Raw genomic sequence first — 14336 nt, forward strand, 5'->3', positions numbered from 1 at the left:
GGGCCCCAGCAGTGTCCACTCCTTTCTTGGGCATCCTCAGTATGATGGCTGGCTAAGGCCTGTATGCTGCTAGCACACACCTGACATAATCAACATGGAATTGTGTCCATTGCTACTTCTAACACCTCTGTAAGCTAAGCAAAGCTGCAATGTCAGACTCAGGGTAATGAGATCTCAGAGCTCCTTCACACAGATACCTTCCTCCCAGCTCCCAGTCAGGGCAGCTCTGAACTCTAAAGACATCCCCAGGAGGTCCAGAGTGGCACTGGTTAGTGCACACCCCTAGCTGTGGCCCTGCACTGCTGCTGCTATTTGGTTGAGGGACAATGAGAGGCAGGGGACTGTAGTGCTCCTTACAGTCACACTTGTAAACACTGTTAACCTCATAGAAGAGGGCCCAGAGTGTCTGATCGGACACCAAGGCACCTTCCTGCATTTGTAACCTTTGCCCTTCATCTGATATGCCGAGTCTAGCAGAGCGCTGGCTAATGCTGACTAACACGCAGACCAAGAATGCGTGTCTTGTCACAATGGACGTCAAGTTTTGTTTTTCTAGTGGCTTCTCTACCAGATGGATCTGTTTCTTAGTTAATTACAGCATCAACAAACGTATTCTTTCTGTAGTTGGAAAGGGAACCATTTACATGGATGCAACAAGTGTAAAAACAATGCAGTCCTCGGGGCTGAAATCATGCCACACAGGTTGTGAGTCTGCAGGCTCTGGGTTCTTCAGCTGCTTCTCAGCAAGGCCTCTCCCGCTGCATGCAGTGAGGCCTCAAGTCTCCAAAAATCTACACAACACACAGAATTAGACAATGGTACCACACAGTACTTCATATCTGTTAATCTTCAAATTACTTGAAAGTCACAAAAATAGCAATAGTATTCATTTTTTAAAATTATATCAACACCAAAGTAAACACTACAACAATTTTTCGGGTTGAGTCCTAAAAGTGCTCTCCTCAGTGGAAAGCTTTCCAGCCTGGCTGCCTCTGCAGGGGACGAGGGAAATGCAGCAGCACAGGTCCTGCAGGCTCCTGCTGTCCACACAACATTGTGAGTCACTACCACGCTGTATAGACCAGTGTCAATGTGGACACGTGTCCCAACACAGACAGGAGAATAAACTCCTCCTTCAGAGACACAGAATTCTATTTTAGCTAAGGCTAGGCAAAAGCACACTCCCACATACAGTGAGTTATTTTTCAAGGAAAGCTACAGCAAAAGAACAGCTTCAAGGGTCTCATGAGCCAAGCTACACAGGAGGGGAGGAGAAAACCAAAGGCATGAGGAAGACAGAGGAGTTCACTGCCTGGGAAGGAGAAGTCACTCTTGGTATTGCCAAGGCCAAGACCAGGGATGGATGGAACACAATGGACTGACTACACAGTGCCTAAAACAAAGCCAAAGTCCAACACAAGAGGAACCAAGCAAATGGACCTAGAACTGAAAGCACCCTTGGGGAAACAGGCAGGTAGCTGCCTCTCAGGAACTTCACTTCCTAAACGGCAGCTCAGCCTTCCAGTCTCACTCAGACTGTAGACTGGAACTTTCTGGAGGATAATTCGACTAAGCAGAGTGAACTCTGGCCTGACAGGTCCATGAAAACATTCCCGAAGCTACACATCTTACTCCTATCAAATCAAAGCCTTAGAAGGCTATCTGATCAATATCAGACAGATGTCCTCCCCAGCCCTACCTACCGGTAAATATAGACAAGCCTCAGATGTGAAAGCCTTCGTCTGCCTAGCAAGAGATCTGCCTATCTGCAGATCGGAGCAATTCCCAAAATGATTCCAATGCTTAGCTAGAGCTAATATTCACATTTGTTTCCTTAAGTTTACTGAGCTTATTATTTTGACATCTTCTACAACCAGTATTCTGTCACTCAGCCATAGGGCGTTCAAAACTCAGCCAAAGTCCTTAGTCAGAGCTGCTTAATAGGAACTATTAGAATGTGAAAATACTGGAAGGCAAAGTATCTAAATAAATATGCAAAAAGGTCATTGTAATACTTACCTATCAGGCCCTTCTCCAGGGTGAAGGCTTTGTTTGTAAACATGCATTCAAAAGCCACAATGTGGAAAATCTTGTTCACTGTGTTGTGAGTCCCAACTATTCGGATATACCTGAGGGTGAGAAGAGAGCACAGCTGTTGGAAGGAGCTCTGGCACAGCCAGGGGAGGCAGGCACATGGACCAGACACAGTAAACTGGACCTACAAAACTCTCAAGTCAACCTCCTAGGCCGGCTCACGGCCATGCTGTTTCAGGAATTAAGCAAACCGCGGATGTGACGGACCTAGGAATCACTCTAGGGACTATTCAGTTCATCCCTTGGATGTCAGAACAAATGTAAATCCCAGAGACATTTACCCTGGAGATTAACAACCAGCTTCCCCCTTGACTCATGGCTAGGAATCTATCTGGGTACATGTGCAAAACTACAGGCAAAATCAAATGCTCTCAGCTCTAAGACCTTCCATCCATTGCAGACAAATGCACACAATCAATACTGCTTCCCTGTCCAAAGGAAACATGCACAGAAACGAATGAAAAGCACTGTGGGTATCTTTTCTTTTAGTATTATTCCTAGTCCCAACTAGAAAGTTAAGCCTACATACTTACACTAGTCGCCCCCCCCCCCAAACCCGCCTGACCTGACTCTTGGGGAGCCATCCCTGTAGGAAGAAGAAGAGGCCCACTCTGCAGCCTCCTTCTGGGCCCCACGGCTCTGCCATCTGCACTCGGTGTGCAGTTTCACCAGGCAGGTCTGGAGTGTTTTGGCCTGTTCACCCTGTCCATTTCCCTAGAGACTTCATCTGCCACAAACAAGCATTAAACCTTGGAGTGACTTGCTCCCTTAGCTCTGAAAGGACTGATAGTTCACAGGTTAATGAAGACACAAACTCACGCTTCTGAGTCGCACAATTTCCAAAGGGAATGTGCCCTACACTATCTTACTAGAATTCAAGAGGGAAGACCATGAAAAATAACTAGATTAACTACGGATGCTCTTCCAAATTATGAACTATGCACTCTGAGGGACAGGGGCATATGAGAGAACACATTTCAATTAGGAAATGACAGTCCAGGCAAGGTTTTAGTAATACCCTCTTCTCTGCATGTAGAACAACCTTCGATTTAGATGATATAATTTGACTTCTGAGTTAATCGTTGTTCACTAATTCCGTAATCTCGTTCTCATAACTCTGAATTAACTGGAGAATGTAGAAGACTATTTGAAACGTTCAATTAAGGGGACTATATTTAGGGGTTTTGCATTATTCTTCCAGCCTGTGCCTCACGGCATTCCCTGTGTAGCTCCATCTGCTCCCTGACACGAACCGGTCACTCATCTTCAGGACCCATTCTAATGACACTTCCTGGGCTAGCTACTCAGAGTGCTAGAGATGTCATCCTTCCCTTGCAGAGACCCAGCAGCTCCTCCTACCAGGACCCCGCAGGCACAAGGAAGGTTTGCTGGCTTTCCCCAGCCTCAGTGGAGACAAAGAGGGCAGAGTTGATTAGGTTTTGGTTTTAGCAGAGAGTTCATTTAAAGTAAGGTCGTAATGTTCTGAGTAGTAGATTTGGGTTTGTCTTTTACTGTTGTCAGTGACGGTCTCCTGGGTGCTTTCTGGAAGGGAAGGGGTGTACTGAACCTGGAGCCTTGGCCTGAACCTAATTTCGGTCATTTCCTGTAACCACAGGAACTCAACCAGCATAGCACATTCAACCGCATACACCCTAGGTGGCCCGAGTGCTGCGGTCTGCAACCTTAGAGCAGGCAGTTTGGTGCAATGTGAACAGATCGCACTCTTAAGGTCAAGTTCCCAGAGAAACACTAGCCCTCCCACTGTGCAGGCTAAAAGCCCGGGTGGAGATCAGGCACCTAGCTGGTGCCTGAGCAGATGCTGGGCAAGTCTTGCCTGTCCTTTTTAAACAGGAAACCAAGCTTTCAAGTTTAGATTACAGCCATTTCCCAAATTTTACCAGGCAGAAATAGACAAAATTATACAAGTTTTCCTTCCCTTGCCCCACAGTTAGAAGCAACTGAAGACAAAGAGTTGTAGTGGAATACATTTTACAACTTTAATGACAGGGTTTGTGACAATAAACAAAATAATAGATAAGAAGAACACAGAGAAACGTTTCCAGGTCAAAGCCTTGCATAAATGAAGACAGCATTATCTCTGCCCACGGTCCTGAGATCAAGCCAGCCATCACTGTACATCACTTGCTGAGCACACAGCATGCCCCTGAGCCCTGTCCGAGTGTAGCCCGGAGCCCTACACTCACATTCAGAAGCCTGTCTTACTTAGAGACCCTTGAGCAATGCCTGAGGATGCAGGCAAGCCCCTTCTTTGATCACAGGCTCATTTCCTTCCTGAACTGAGAATGGAGGACCCCAGGGCGGGTAAGAAGCAGACTGAAAACCCAAGAGAAAGGGTTGGGACAGAGTCCATTTTTGTTTTGTTTTGTTTTGTTTTTCAACTTTCTTTGAAAAGTGAAACAAAATGATTCTAATGTTTAAGAAAGGCAAGTGGACATCACTCTTCTGTCACAAGGATCACTGGAGAACACACGGGCAGAGCTTCAGATTTGCTCTTTCCCCTTCAGCGTTGTTGCTGTGGTGCAGTCACTCACGTCACCTAGTAACAAGGGCAGGGGCCACAAGGGCTTCATCAGTGTGCATCGAGGAGCAGCACCAGGAACTGGAGAGCCCCACTCTGTTCTCTCAGAGGTCCTCAACGCAGCAGCTCTGTCTGAAGGTAATTAAAACTTAACCGGTGCGGTAGAAGGCACAGGGCGGCAGAATGGCTGGTTCTGAAGAAGATAAGTGCCACACACATGGGTCCCAGTGAACTGGTCTCTCTCTGACACTTCCCTGCTCTCTCTGTGTTCACTGTCTTCAAGTGGCTGACAAAACCTGGGCCTTGAACACAGTTCAGAACAAGATGTTTCAGTAATGAAGTTCTTCAGTGCTGAGAGACTGTGGGTGAAAGGAATCCTGTCTTCTTTAATAAGATAAAGTTAAAATGTTCAGGACAGCCTACTAAAACTAGAAAGCACTGAAGAGTTTCAGAACAATGTAGGCTTCAGAGCAATGTGGCCCACTATGGGACTAGATGAGTCGCTTGAGAGAAAAACTAGCGATTAAAAATTTTAACCTGCAGGGCGTAGTGGTGCACGCCTTTAATCCCAGCACTCGGGAGGGAGAGGCAGGTGGATTTCTGAGTTCAAGGCCAGCCTGGTCTACAAAGTGAGTTCCAGGACAGCCAGGGCTATACAGAGAAACCCTGTCTCAAAAAACAAACAAACAAAAAAAAAAAAAAACAAAAAAAATTTAACCTTTGTTTCCTCCTCTTTTAAGAAATGTCAACAATACAGCCCCAAGTCACAGGTCTACAAAGCCGAATCCTGTTGCCAGGTAACCAAACCCCAGAGGCTATCAAAGCAATGAAGGTCATTACCTTTGCTCTAGACTGCCCACCAGAACTAGTTACTGCTGAAGCTATCACACGCTCTGGATACAAACCATAGAGAAACAAAGCTAGAACTCAGCTGGCATCTGACGTCATGGAAGGTGCTATGCAGGCCACTGGACAAGAAAAGCCTTCAACAACCACATCTGGCTGTAGACCCTTAGTGCTACAATAGTGAACTGCCCAGGTTTCTCTCTCCCCTCTACTTTCTCTCCTATCTAGTGATAGGGGTGAATCCCGGGTGGGAGGGATAAAGGGCAGGAAAAGAACCCACAACATACAGGAGTGCACCCACTTACGTGTCACCAAAAGGATATGTAGTAGAATTGCCATCCCAGCATTTACACTGCCACCAGTGCAGCACTCCACTTTGAATGGAAAAGCCTGTCATGGTGAGGGGTGATGGCCAAAGTGGTGACAGTAAGTGACTGGTGAGCGCTTGGTTCTAAACGGGACACCGATGTCACCTCCATCAAGTCCCAGAACGTCATGGATGTCAAAGGACTGTGGGAGGCAGAGGGTAGGGAGAAGCACTGGGGCACTAACTTAACAGCACGTGGATGCTGCAACTGTGAAGACGCAGAAGCTGTGACTGCCTGTGTGCCCCTGTCCCACCCCCCAGGAAGAAGTGAGGGAAGAGATCTGGGAGGCGGGAGGTGGGAGGAGGATAAGAGAGTGCGGGTGTGAACACATGTATCAGTACACTGTATACAAAGTAGAATGTTGTCAACTTGTAAAAATAATTAACAGTGAAAATTAGCCACAAAAGGTCAACAATAAAACCTTTACACTCAAGAAGAATGAAGACTGAAGTGTGGACACTATGCCCCTCCTTAGAATTGGGAACAAAACACCCATGGAAGGAGTTACAGAGACAAAGTTTGGAGCTGAGACGAAAAGATGGACCATCTAGAGACTGCCATATCCAGGGATCCACCCCATAATCAGCTTCCAAACGCTGACACCATTGCACACACTAGCAAGATTTTGCTGTAAGGACCCAGATGTAGCTGTCTCTTGTGAGACTATGCCGGGGCCTAGCAAACACAGAAGTGGATGCTCACAGTCAGCTATTGGATGGATCACAGGGCTCCCAATGGAGGAGCTAGAGAAAGTACCCAAGGAGCTAAAGGGATCTGCAACCCTATAGGTGGAACAACATTATGAACTAACCAGTACCCCGGAGCTCTTGACTCTAGCTGCATATGTATCAAAAGATGGCCTAGTCGGCCATCACTGGAAAGAGAGGCCCATTGGACACACAAACTGTATATGCCCCAGTACAGGGGAACGCCAGGGCCAAAAAAAAAGAAAAAAAAATGGGAATGAGTGGGTAGGGAAGTGGGGGGGAGAGTATGGGGGACTTTTGGGATAGCATTGGAAATGTAATTGAGGAAAATATGTAATTAAAAAAAAAAAAAACCTTTACAGAGGCCAGGTGTGGTGGCACACACCTTTAATCCTAACACTTGGAAGGCAGAGGCAGGTGAATTTCTGAGTTCGAGGCCAGCCTGGTCTACAGAGTGAGTTCCAGGACAGCCAGGGCTACACAGAGAAACCCTGTCTCGAAAAACCAAAACAACAACAACAACAACAACAACAAAAACCTTTTACAGAGTATTTAAATGAATTAAATATTTTAAAGTACCAAAGGCAAGGCTTGGCAGAGTAGGTAACTTAAGAGTAGACTGCTGGGAACATTATTTTGTGGTTTGGACTTTGAATACTGAGGGTAGAATACTGAGGGCTACCTTGAAGAGTACTCCTGATGGCCACAGGGCAGACTAGGCTTATGCAGATGGGTCTTGGCCACCCCCTCAGGCACCACAGCAGAGGGCACCATAGGGCAAAGGAAGCAGGCTCTATTAAGAATGTACGTCTAAGCAGGGCGGTGGTGGCATGCATACCTTTAATCCTAGCACTTGGGAGGCAGAGGCAGGTGGATTTCTGAGTTCGAGGCCAGCCTCGAACTCACTACAGAGTGAGTTCCAGGACAGCCAGGGCTACACAGAGGAAACCCTGTCTCGAGAAAAAAAGAAAAAAAAAAAGTATGTCTGACTGACTCTACGGCATTTCCTATCTTGATCACCCAGACTTTAACAACAACCCTTTTCTGGGCCTGCCTCAGTGCTTGTGGAAGTGAGAGAGGAGTAGTCACTGGCCTGCTATGAGCTGCAAGCCTCCGCCTGCTTTCCAAGCTCCCCTCTCTGGTAAAGAGAGAGAACAGAACCTGGGCAGACTCATCATGGTGGTGTGATACACCACTGGGCGCAGCTGAAGGCTCAGATTAACTCATTAGGAACATGCCATTTCCTTACAGAGGCCTTGGGTGGTTTCATGGCATTATCTGCTGTTATGGAAGGACGCACACTCTCACCCTTCATCTGTCCATCATTTCTGTCAGAATGCTTCCAGAGCTAATTTCTCACAGCTAACACTGAAAGTCAAGCATCTTAATATACCAAAGAAAAGAGAAAATCAGTGGACTGTACATTCCTCCCTTAACTGCCTAGTCTCTAGTTCCATTGGACTCCAAGCTGACTCTGAAATAGAGCTAACCCTTACCACTGTCTCAGTTACATGGGGCTCTGTACTGAGCATGTTCTATTACGGGATACAATTTTATCTGTTAGGACTATTTAAGTAAGCTCTCAAGGAATCAAGTGAATCTAGAGTTCAATAGAATTTTAATCTTTGATAAAGTATTTTCAAATTGGACTTTACACTATTGGCATAAACAGATACTATGGTTGAAGCCATGTGCACTTTAAAGAAGGAATCTGTAATGGTTTCTGTTTTCTTCCAAGTGGCCTTGGAGAACTCTGAGGAGAAGTCCTATTCTTTGCTGTGAATAGGGACAGACCCCTGACAAGAACGAATTGCTACTCTCACTAGAGGCCCCGGGGTGACCTGGTGTTTGGTCACTCCCAACCTTTCCCTTCTACCGCCTGACAAAGCACATGGTCCTCCAAGCTCAAGGACAGCTCAAGTCTGCGGTCACCTACGGTTTCTTCCTCCAATGCTGGGCATAAGGTCTATTATGGGATACACCATCGGACCGCAAGTGAGAAGGGGACTGACTTTGGGTCTTGTTGCTAAGGCAGCTAGTGGAAAACAGTTTGCTGCCAGAATGACAAAAAGCTTCTAGAAAAAGCATGTTGCCACAGAGAAGATTTGTAAGGGTTAGAAAGCCTTCCCGCTGGCTGCTCTGTGCGGCTATAGATTCTCCTCTGCAGACACTGGCGAAGCCCCTGCAGCGCTGCACACTCAAAGAGGGAGAATTATGGAAAGGTTAAACACTGTGTGCAGTTAGCCTAAGCACAGGCTACAGCTCTGAGAGCAACCAGGCCCCTTGCTATCTGGCCGTGGGCCCTGCAGAGGGAGCAATCATGCACCCGATTCTCAGATACTCAACCTGAAGGGCAAACAAAACAAGTAGCCATCTTGTTCCTGGAACAATTGATGCCACCGAGAGCAAGGAGCAAAGACAATTACGTCATAACCCAGAGCTCCCTAAGCGGAAAGGCACCCCACACAGAGGGAAGCATCTGATGGTTTCTACAAAAGAGGTCACAGTGAATGTCCTGTCTCCCAAATATTCAGAGCCAAACACTGCCATGTGCCTTCAACTTATAAAATTGTACTTGGAATTACTACCCCCTGAACTAATTGTGCTGTTTATATAAATCATATAAAATTATATAAGGTGTAAAGTTTATTTAGTTCATTTCAAATTTCTGCTTCTGCATTTAAGCTCTTAAAGGTGTCTTGAATAAATCTGTCATTAATTAAGATCCACCCACCAGGTACAAGGAATTATACTAAACCCTGTGAGGAAGGAGCAAAGAGGCAGGACCTAAACCTTGATCAGAAGACATTTACGCGAAGCCACAGCAAGAAAGGAAGCACTGTGCAGCTCTGAGGGGATGGACCCAGGGAGGAGCTGTCAGGTCTTCAGTTGTCTTGGGCTCCACAGTGGAGGAGCATGGTAGAGAGGGTAGAGCACTCACTACCAGCGTTTTCATATATGAATGCTTCCTTTTCACACAGGGACGCTCAGAGCTTGGGCTTGCAAAGTCCTACTGAGAGCCCACTACACTTACTTCCAAGTATACATGAGTCCCTTCTTGGCCCTACCCCCAGAGAGAGATCAATAGCCTATGCAAACGGTATTACTGAGCACTTGTCACGTGCCTGCTACTCCTAGGTTGGGTAATACAAATAAATCCCTCCCCATGGAACTTACATTTTAAGAGAAGAAACAGATAACAAATAAAAAAAAAAATCAAGTAATTATCCATTGTTTAGAAAATAAAGTACACACCATAGAACCTTACAGACAAACGTGCTTACCTAGAAAGTCAGTTACAAAACCACTGTCCGCTAGATTACAAGCTGGGTCAAAAGGGAGGGCATGGTCAGCTCTGCCCCACACAAAGGCATGTGAGCTAGGGGTCTAGAACACGTGTTACAGATCCTCAGCAGGACAAAGTAGGAAACTCAATCACACAGGCTTCTTACAGCCACACAGAGGAACCAATTTGAATGTTATTGGAATAAACATGTTAAGTTTTCTTTTCTTCAGATTGTAATATTTCAAGGATTACGAGGAGGAAGTGGGATATATAAAGTGAAAATTAAGTCTAAGAAACAAACAAAAACAAAAGGAAAAGAGGAGGGTCAGAGAGGAAGGTGCAGTGCAGAAGGACACAGAGGAAGGTATGGTTCGGAGGGACACAGCAAGGTGCAGAGAGGTCAGCAGCAAGCATGAGTGAGCCAACCTTGCTCTCAGTGGGCTGCTAATGGGAACAAATCACCAATTTTATTACTCAATAAAACATTTGAAACCAACACAAAGTATATCTCAACAAATAGGTTGAAATTACCCAAGTTCAACATTTGCATTTTTTCATTAACTTTTCCCCTAGCTGCTAAGATGCTGGGGGTGGGGAAGAAACAGCCTAGCTTTATCTTGGCCACAGTTGCATTATGTATCCAAGTTCACCCAACAGGCCCTTCCTCCAAGGCAGACAAATGGCTCTAATGGAAGCTTACACTGGAGGAAGAAGAAAAAGGAAATTAAATCTGTTAGATTCCTTATGCATCCGTAAAAACTCATTTCGTGACTGTGACCTATAAAACATCTGCTTTTTGGGGGTCATGGATCATGGTGGGCAAACTATTTCTTTTTCCCGTATCTAGGATGGCATGGGCCATTCACTGCAGCAACACTCTAAAGACAGAAGCCTTTCCCCCTTTCTTCTTTTAGAACAGGTGGATTTAAAAAAAGGAAGGAAAGGGGTCTACAGAAAGAGAAAGAATTTGGTCATGGTCTGCTTGAAATGTGTTCTATGCATGCATGCATGAGTAAGTCACAATGCTTAGGTAGAGTGGCTCATGGCTGTCATCCCAGCACCTGGGGACAGAGGGGTCATGTCTGCTACAGTTCAAGGCTAGCCTGGGCTGCCAAGTGACACCATGTCTCAGAAACAAGAGAAACTTCACAGGATCATTAGTTTGTATGGCTATATATCCTAGCTGTGAAAAGTTTAAATGGGAAAGGTCTGGCTCTCCAAAGAAACATTTATGATTCCTAAGAAGGCAAACACTGGCTGCCTGAAGAAACACCATGGTGATTGACCACGGTAGTCTCAGAGTGTCAGAAATTAGAGTGCCACAGAATGCAGGGACCGAGGATACCAGCCTCTACTCCACTCTGCTGAGAAGCCAGCACTGGGATTTAAATTTAAGCTAACAACTCCAAACACACCACACATACAGCCATTCACAGTCCATACAGACATACTGCTACCTGTAACATGTTCAAACATGTTATCATATGTGTATTTCACATGTAAACACAGTTTAATATCATGCCAACAGTCTTATCTTCAGACTGGAGACTTGATAACCTGTAACTCCCACAGCTTTGTGTTCTCTACACTTACCTAGAGAAACCTGTGTTTGGGCAACAGATCCTCAGAACAGTAACCAAAATGTATTTCGAAAACAAGCTTGACTCCCAAAGCCCCACATATGCCACCTAATATCCCTGGGGTCATCAATGGTCACAGAATACTCCAGGGAACTTCCTTTTGCCCTTGAGAAATTCTATACGGGACTCAGAATGGAAAAGGAAGGTGGAGGAGCAACAGGGAAGCGAGCCAGCCATTTGGTTGGCACGCAATTCAAGTAGCGTTCTAATTATGCACAGCTCTCAACAAGCCGCAGAATAGGAAAGTAAATAAAAACAATACTGGAGAAAATGAGAACATTCACCGCCCACAGACAGGAAATGCAAACAATTACAGGAAGCACACACAAGGGCAAACCACAATGAGCACGGACACAGACAGTGGTGCACCCTCAGGGCTGCCCAAGTCTAGTGGGTGACAGATTTTGCCACAGAAGCTTGTCCTCCAGTTTCCCAACAACAAGGCACATTTCTACACTAATTTCAATGTGATTCCTATGAAAGACTTAGTCAGGTCTTTAGATCTTGAGCACAAGTAAAGCAGGGACGGGAAGATGCTCCATGTGGCACTGTAGAGCTGCCTATAGCAGGAGCTGAGGCCTTTCTTTGCTGGTCCACACCCATGGTGCTGAAGTTCAACGGATGTCTGTCTACCATCCACATCTCCTGTGGATTCACAAACTGTTTGAGAGGTGGGACAGTTTAGCAATGATTTTCTTCCTCCCCAAAATGTCTTTAGAGTCCAAGCCTGAAGACTCCTGCCTTGGGCTCTCCTGGTATAGCATTAGTGCTAGGACAGTGGGCAGAGAGAGCACCAAGCCCTACACTGTTTCACAATGGGAAGGGGCACTTGCTCTCACTAGGGGGAAGGTTCTCTCCTGTCTCCAGGAGCCACTGCTGCCCCTCTAGTGCTTGGCCTCTGCTCTCAAGTCAAAGCTGCCTTTACTGTTAGTTTCTCTTTAATTTTAAAAGTAACATTCTATGTGCACATAGTTAAAAGTCAAATTGCCTGTAAGGCTTGCTATGACAAATGTCCCATGCTCCATTTCCTCCCCTTCCCAGAGGAAGCGCTGTTATCTGCTTTAATTCATTATTTTAGGATTTATCTTGCATCTATAATCAACGGGCTTCTGATGCTATTTCTTGATCTTCTGGTTTTAGGCTTTATCGACCAATGTTACTGCAGCAGACAAGGATTTAGCTTTCCCTCTCCAACTGTACCATTCCCATCCCCCAATGTAGATTGTACCTTCAGCTGGATCAATACTTACTGTTTACATTATGATTATGTAAATGTTATTCACATCTAATTCCTGCACAGGGTCTTCCTAGTTAGCAATGAGATTAGGTTGTTTTGTTTTTCTTTGTTTGGAACAGGGTCTCACATATCTCAGGCTGGCCTCAACTGTGAAGGAATCTGTGTGCCTGATCTCACCAAAAGCTAGGGTGACAGGCATGTGCCACCAAAGGACCATGGCTCAAGGGATTTTTGCTTTGCTTAATTTTCTAGGAACTCCACATAAACCCTTTCTTCCAGTAGCTCTCGCTCAGCTGATGTGCTGCTCTCAACATCCTGAGGCATCAAGGAGATGTAGTAATTGCTTTCTTTTCAAGCTATCTTCCTAGGTCTCCTGGCCAGGCACAGCCAAGCCTGGCCCCCTCTAGCTCCCACCCCACCCCACAGCCGTTTTTATGTCTCTCCTCCTCTCTGCAGTTTTGTTCTGTGACTTTGGTGGAGCACACGCTTACCAAAAGCTTCCTGAGAAATGGTTTCTGGAAGATGAATAGTTACAGACTTTGAGCCACCTTCTAGTACGCCTTCCTGTTTGGCTGCCATTGTATGTGGTATGGGCCTTTAAACTACCAACTGTTTTCCTCGGGAGCTCTGAGAAGAGTATCATTTTGTCAGTCAACTGCTTTGGTACTGAAAGACCATTGTACTATCTGACCACAGCCTGCTCTAGAAGCGCATGGATTACGTCTAGATGCCCCATTCTCAGAAATTACATGAAGATGAGCCTGGGGTGGGTTTTGCCATCTAGAAACCCACACATTGCACAAAATTTCAATTGTTAGTCTTGACTTCTTCCCCAGGGCCTTTTCTCAATGACACTTGACGTTTGGATTACCAGAACCTTATGAGACCCTGTGAACCCTGACCTGCACTTTTATGCCTTCCCTTCAGCATAAGTCTTTTCATTGGTTTCATCTCCTTTCTTGGAGAGTTCAACCTCAGTGTCTAGGCTGCTTACTGATATTCTGATTCCGCTTTAATACAGCAACTCTCTAACAATACTTCCTATTCTCTAACTCTTCCTTCTCATGGCATTCTTGGTATAAAACTGCTGTTGTTTGTTAATCTCTCTAAAGATGGCAATGGCTTTTTGAAGTTTTCATTTCCCTATATACAAGCAAACAAACAACAGAAACAGGCAACTGTGGGCAAAAGCCCCCTTTTAGGTCCTTCAGCTTACCTTCTCATGGGCTGGCCAGATTAACTAGGGAGAGATCTCTAACTCGCTGCAAGGAAGAAGGATAAGGACCGAGATGCTAGTGTTCTGGAAGCAAGTCATAAAGCTGGACCCAAAACTGCCCATCTCTGTGCATATGGGTGTGTGTGTGTGTGCGCGCGAGTGTGTTAGGGTATTAACAATGCAGGGTTCTGTCTCTACAAGTGATGAGTTCACCCCTGAAGTATGGCCCTTCTTAACTGTGCACCCCTGGCTTAGCATGCTCTTATTTTGCCCTCATCAGTTAAGTTCCCAGTTTTGCACTCTGGCTGGGGAGAACGGTCAGGTTGTATGCAGTGGGGAAGTGGGCACTGGTCCTCCTCCCTTCAGCCCTTTCCTGCCCGGTGCACTGTTGGTGCTGTGCAGG

The 14336-nt window shown here is 45.8% G+C and overlaps 1 protein-coding gene across 6 annotated transcripts in view; it reads right to left on the bottom strand.

The window, feature by feature from the left end:
* Positions 1–14336, bottom strand: part of Btbd9 (BTB (POZ) domain containing 9) — a 367098-nt gene that overhangs the window by 116680 nt on the left and 236082 nt on the right. For all 6 annotated transcript variants that reach the window (NM_172618.2, NM_027060.1, XM_006524094.4 and 3 more), the window contains one exon: positions 2020–2129. In NM_172618.2, coding sequence (NP_766206.1) covers positions 2020–2129 — 110 coding nt within the window. The remainder of the gene's footprint in view (positions 1–2019; positions 2130–14336) is intronic.

The sequence above is a fragment of the Mus musculus genome, chromosome 17 (assembly GCF_000001635.26).
Source record: "Mus musculus strain C57BL/6J chromosome 17, GRCm38.p6 C57BL/6J".
Classification (NCBI taxonomy): domain Eukaryota; kingdom Metazoa; phylum Chordata; class Mammalia; order Rodentia; family Muridae; genus Mus; species Mus musculus.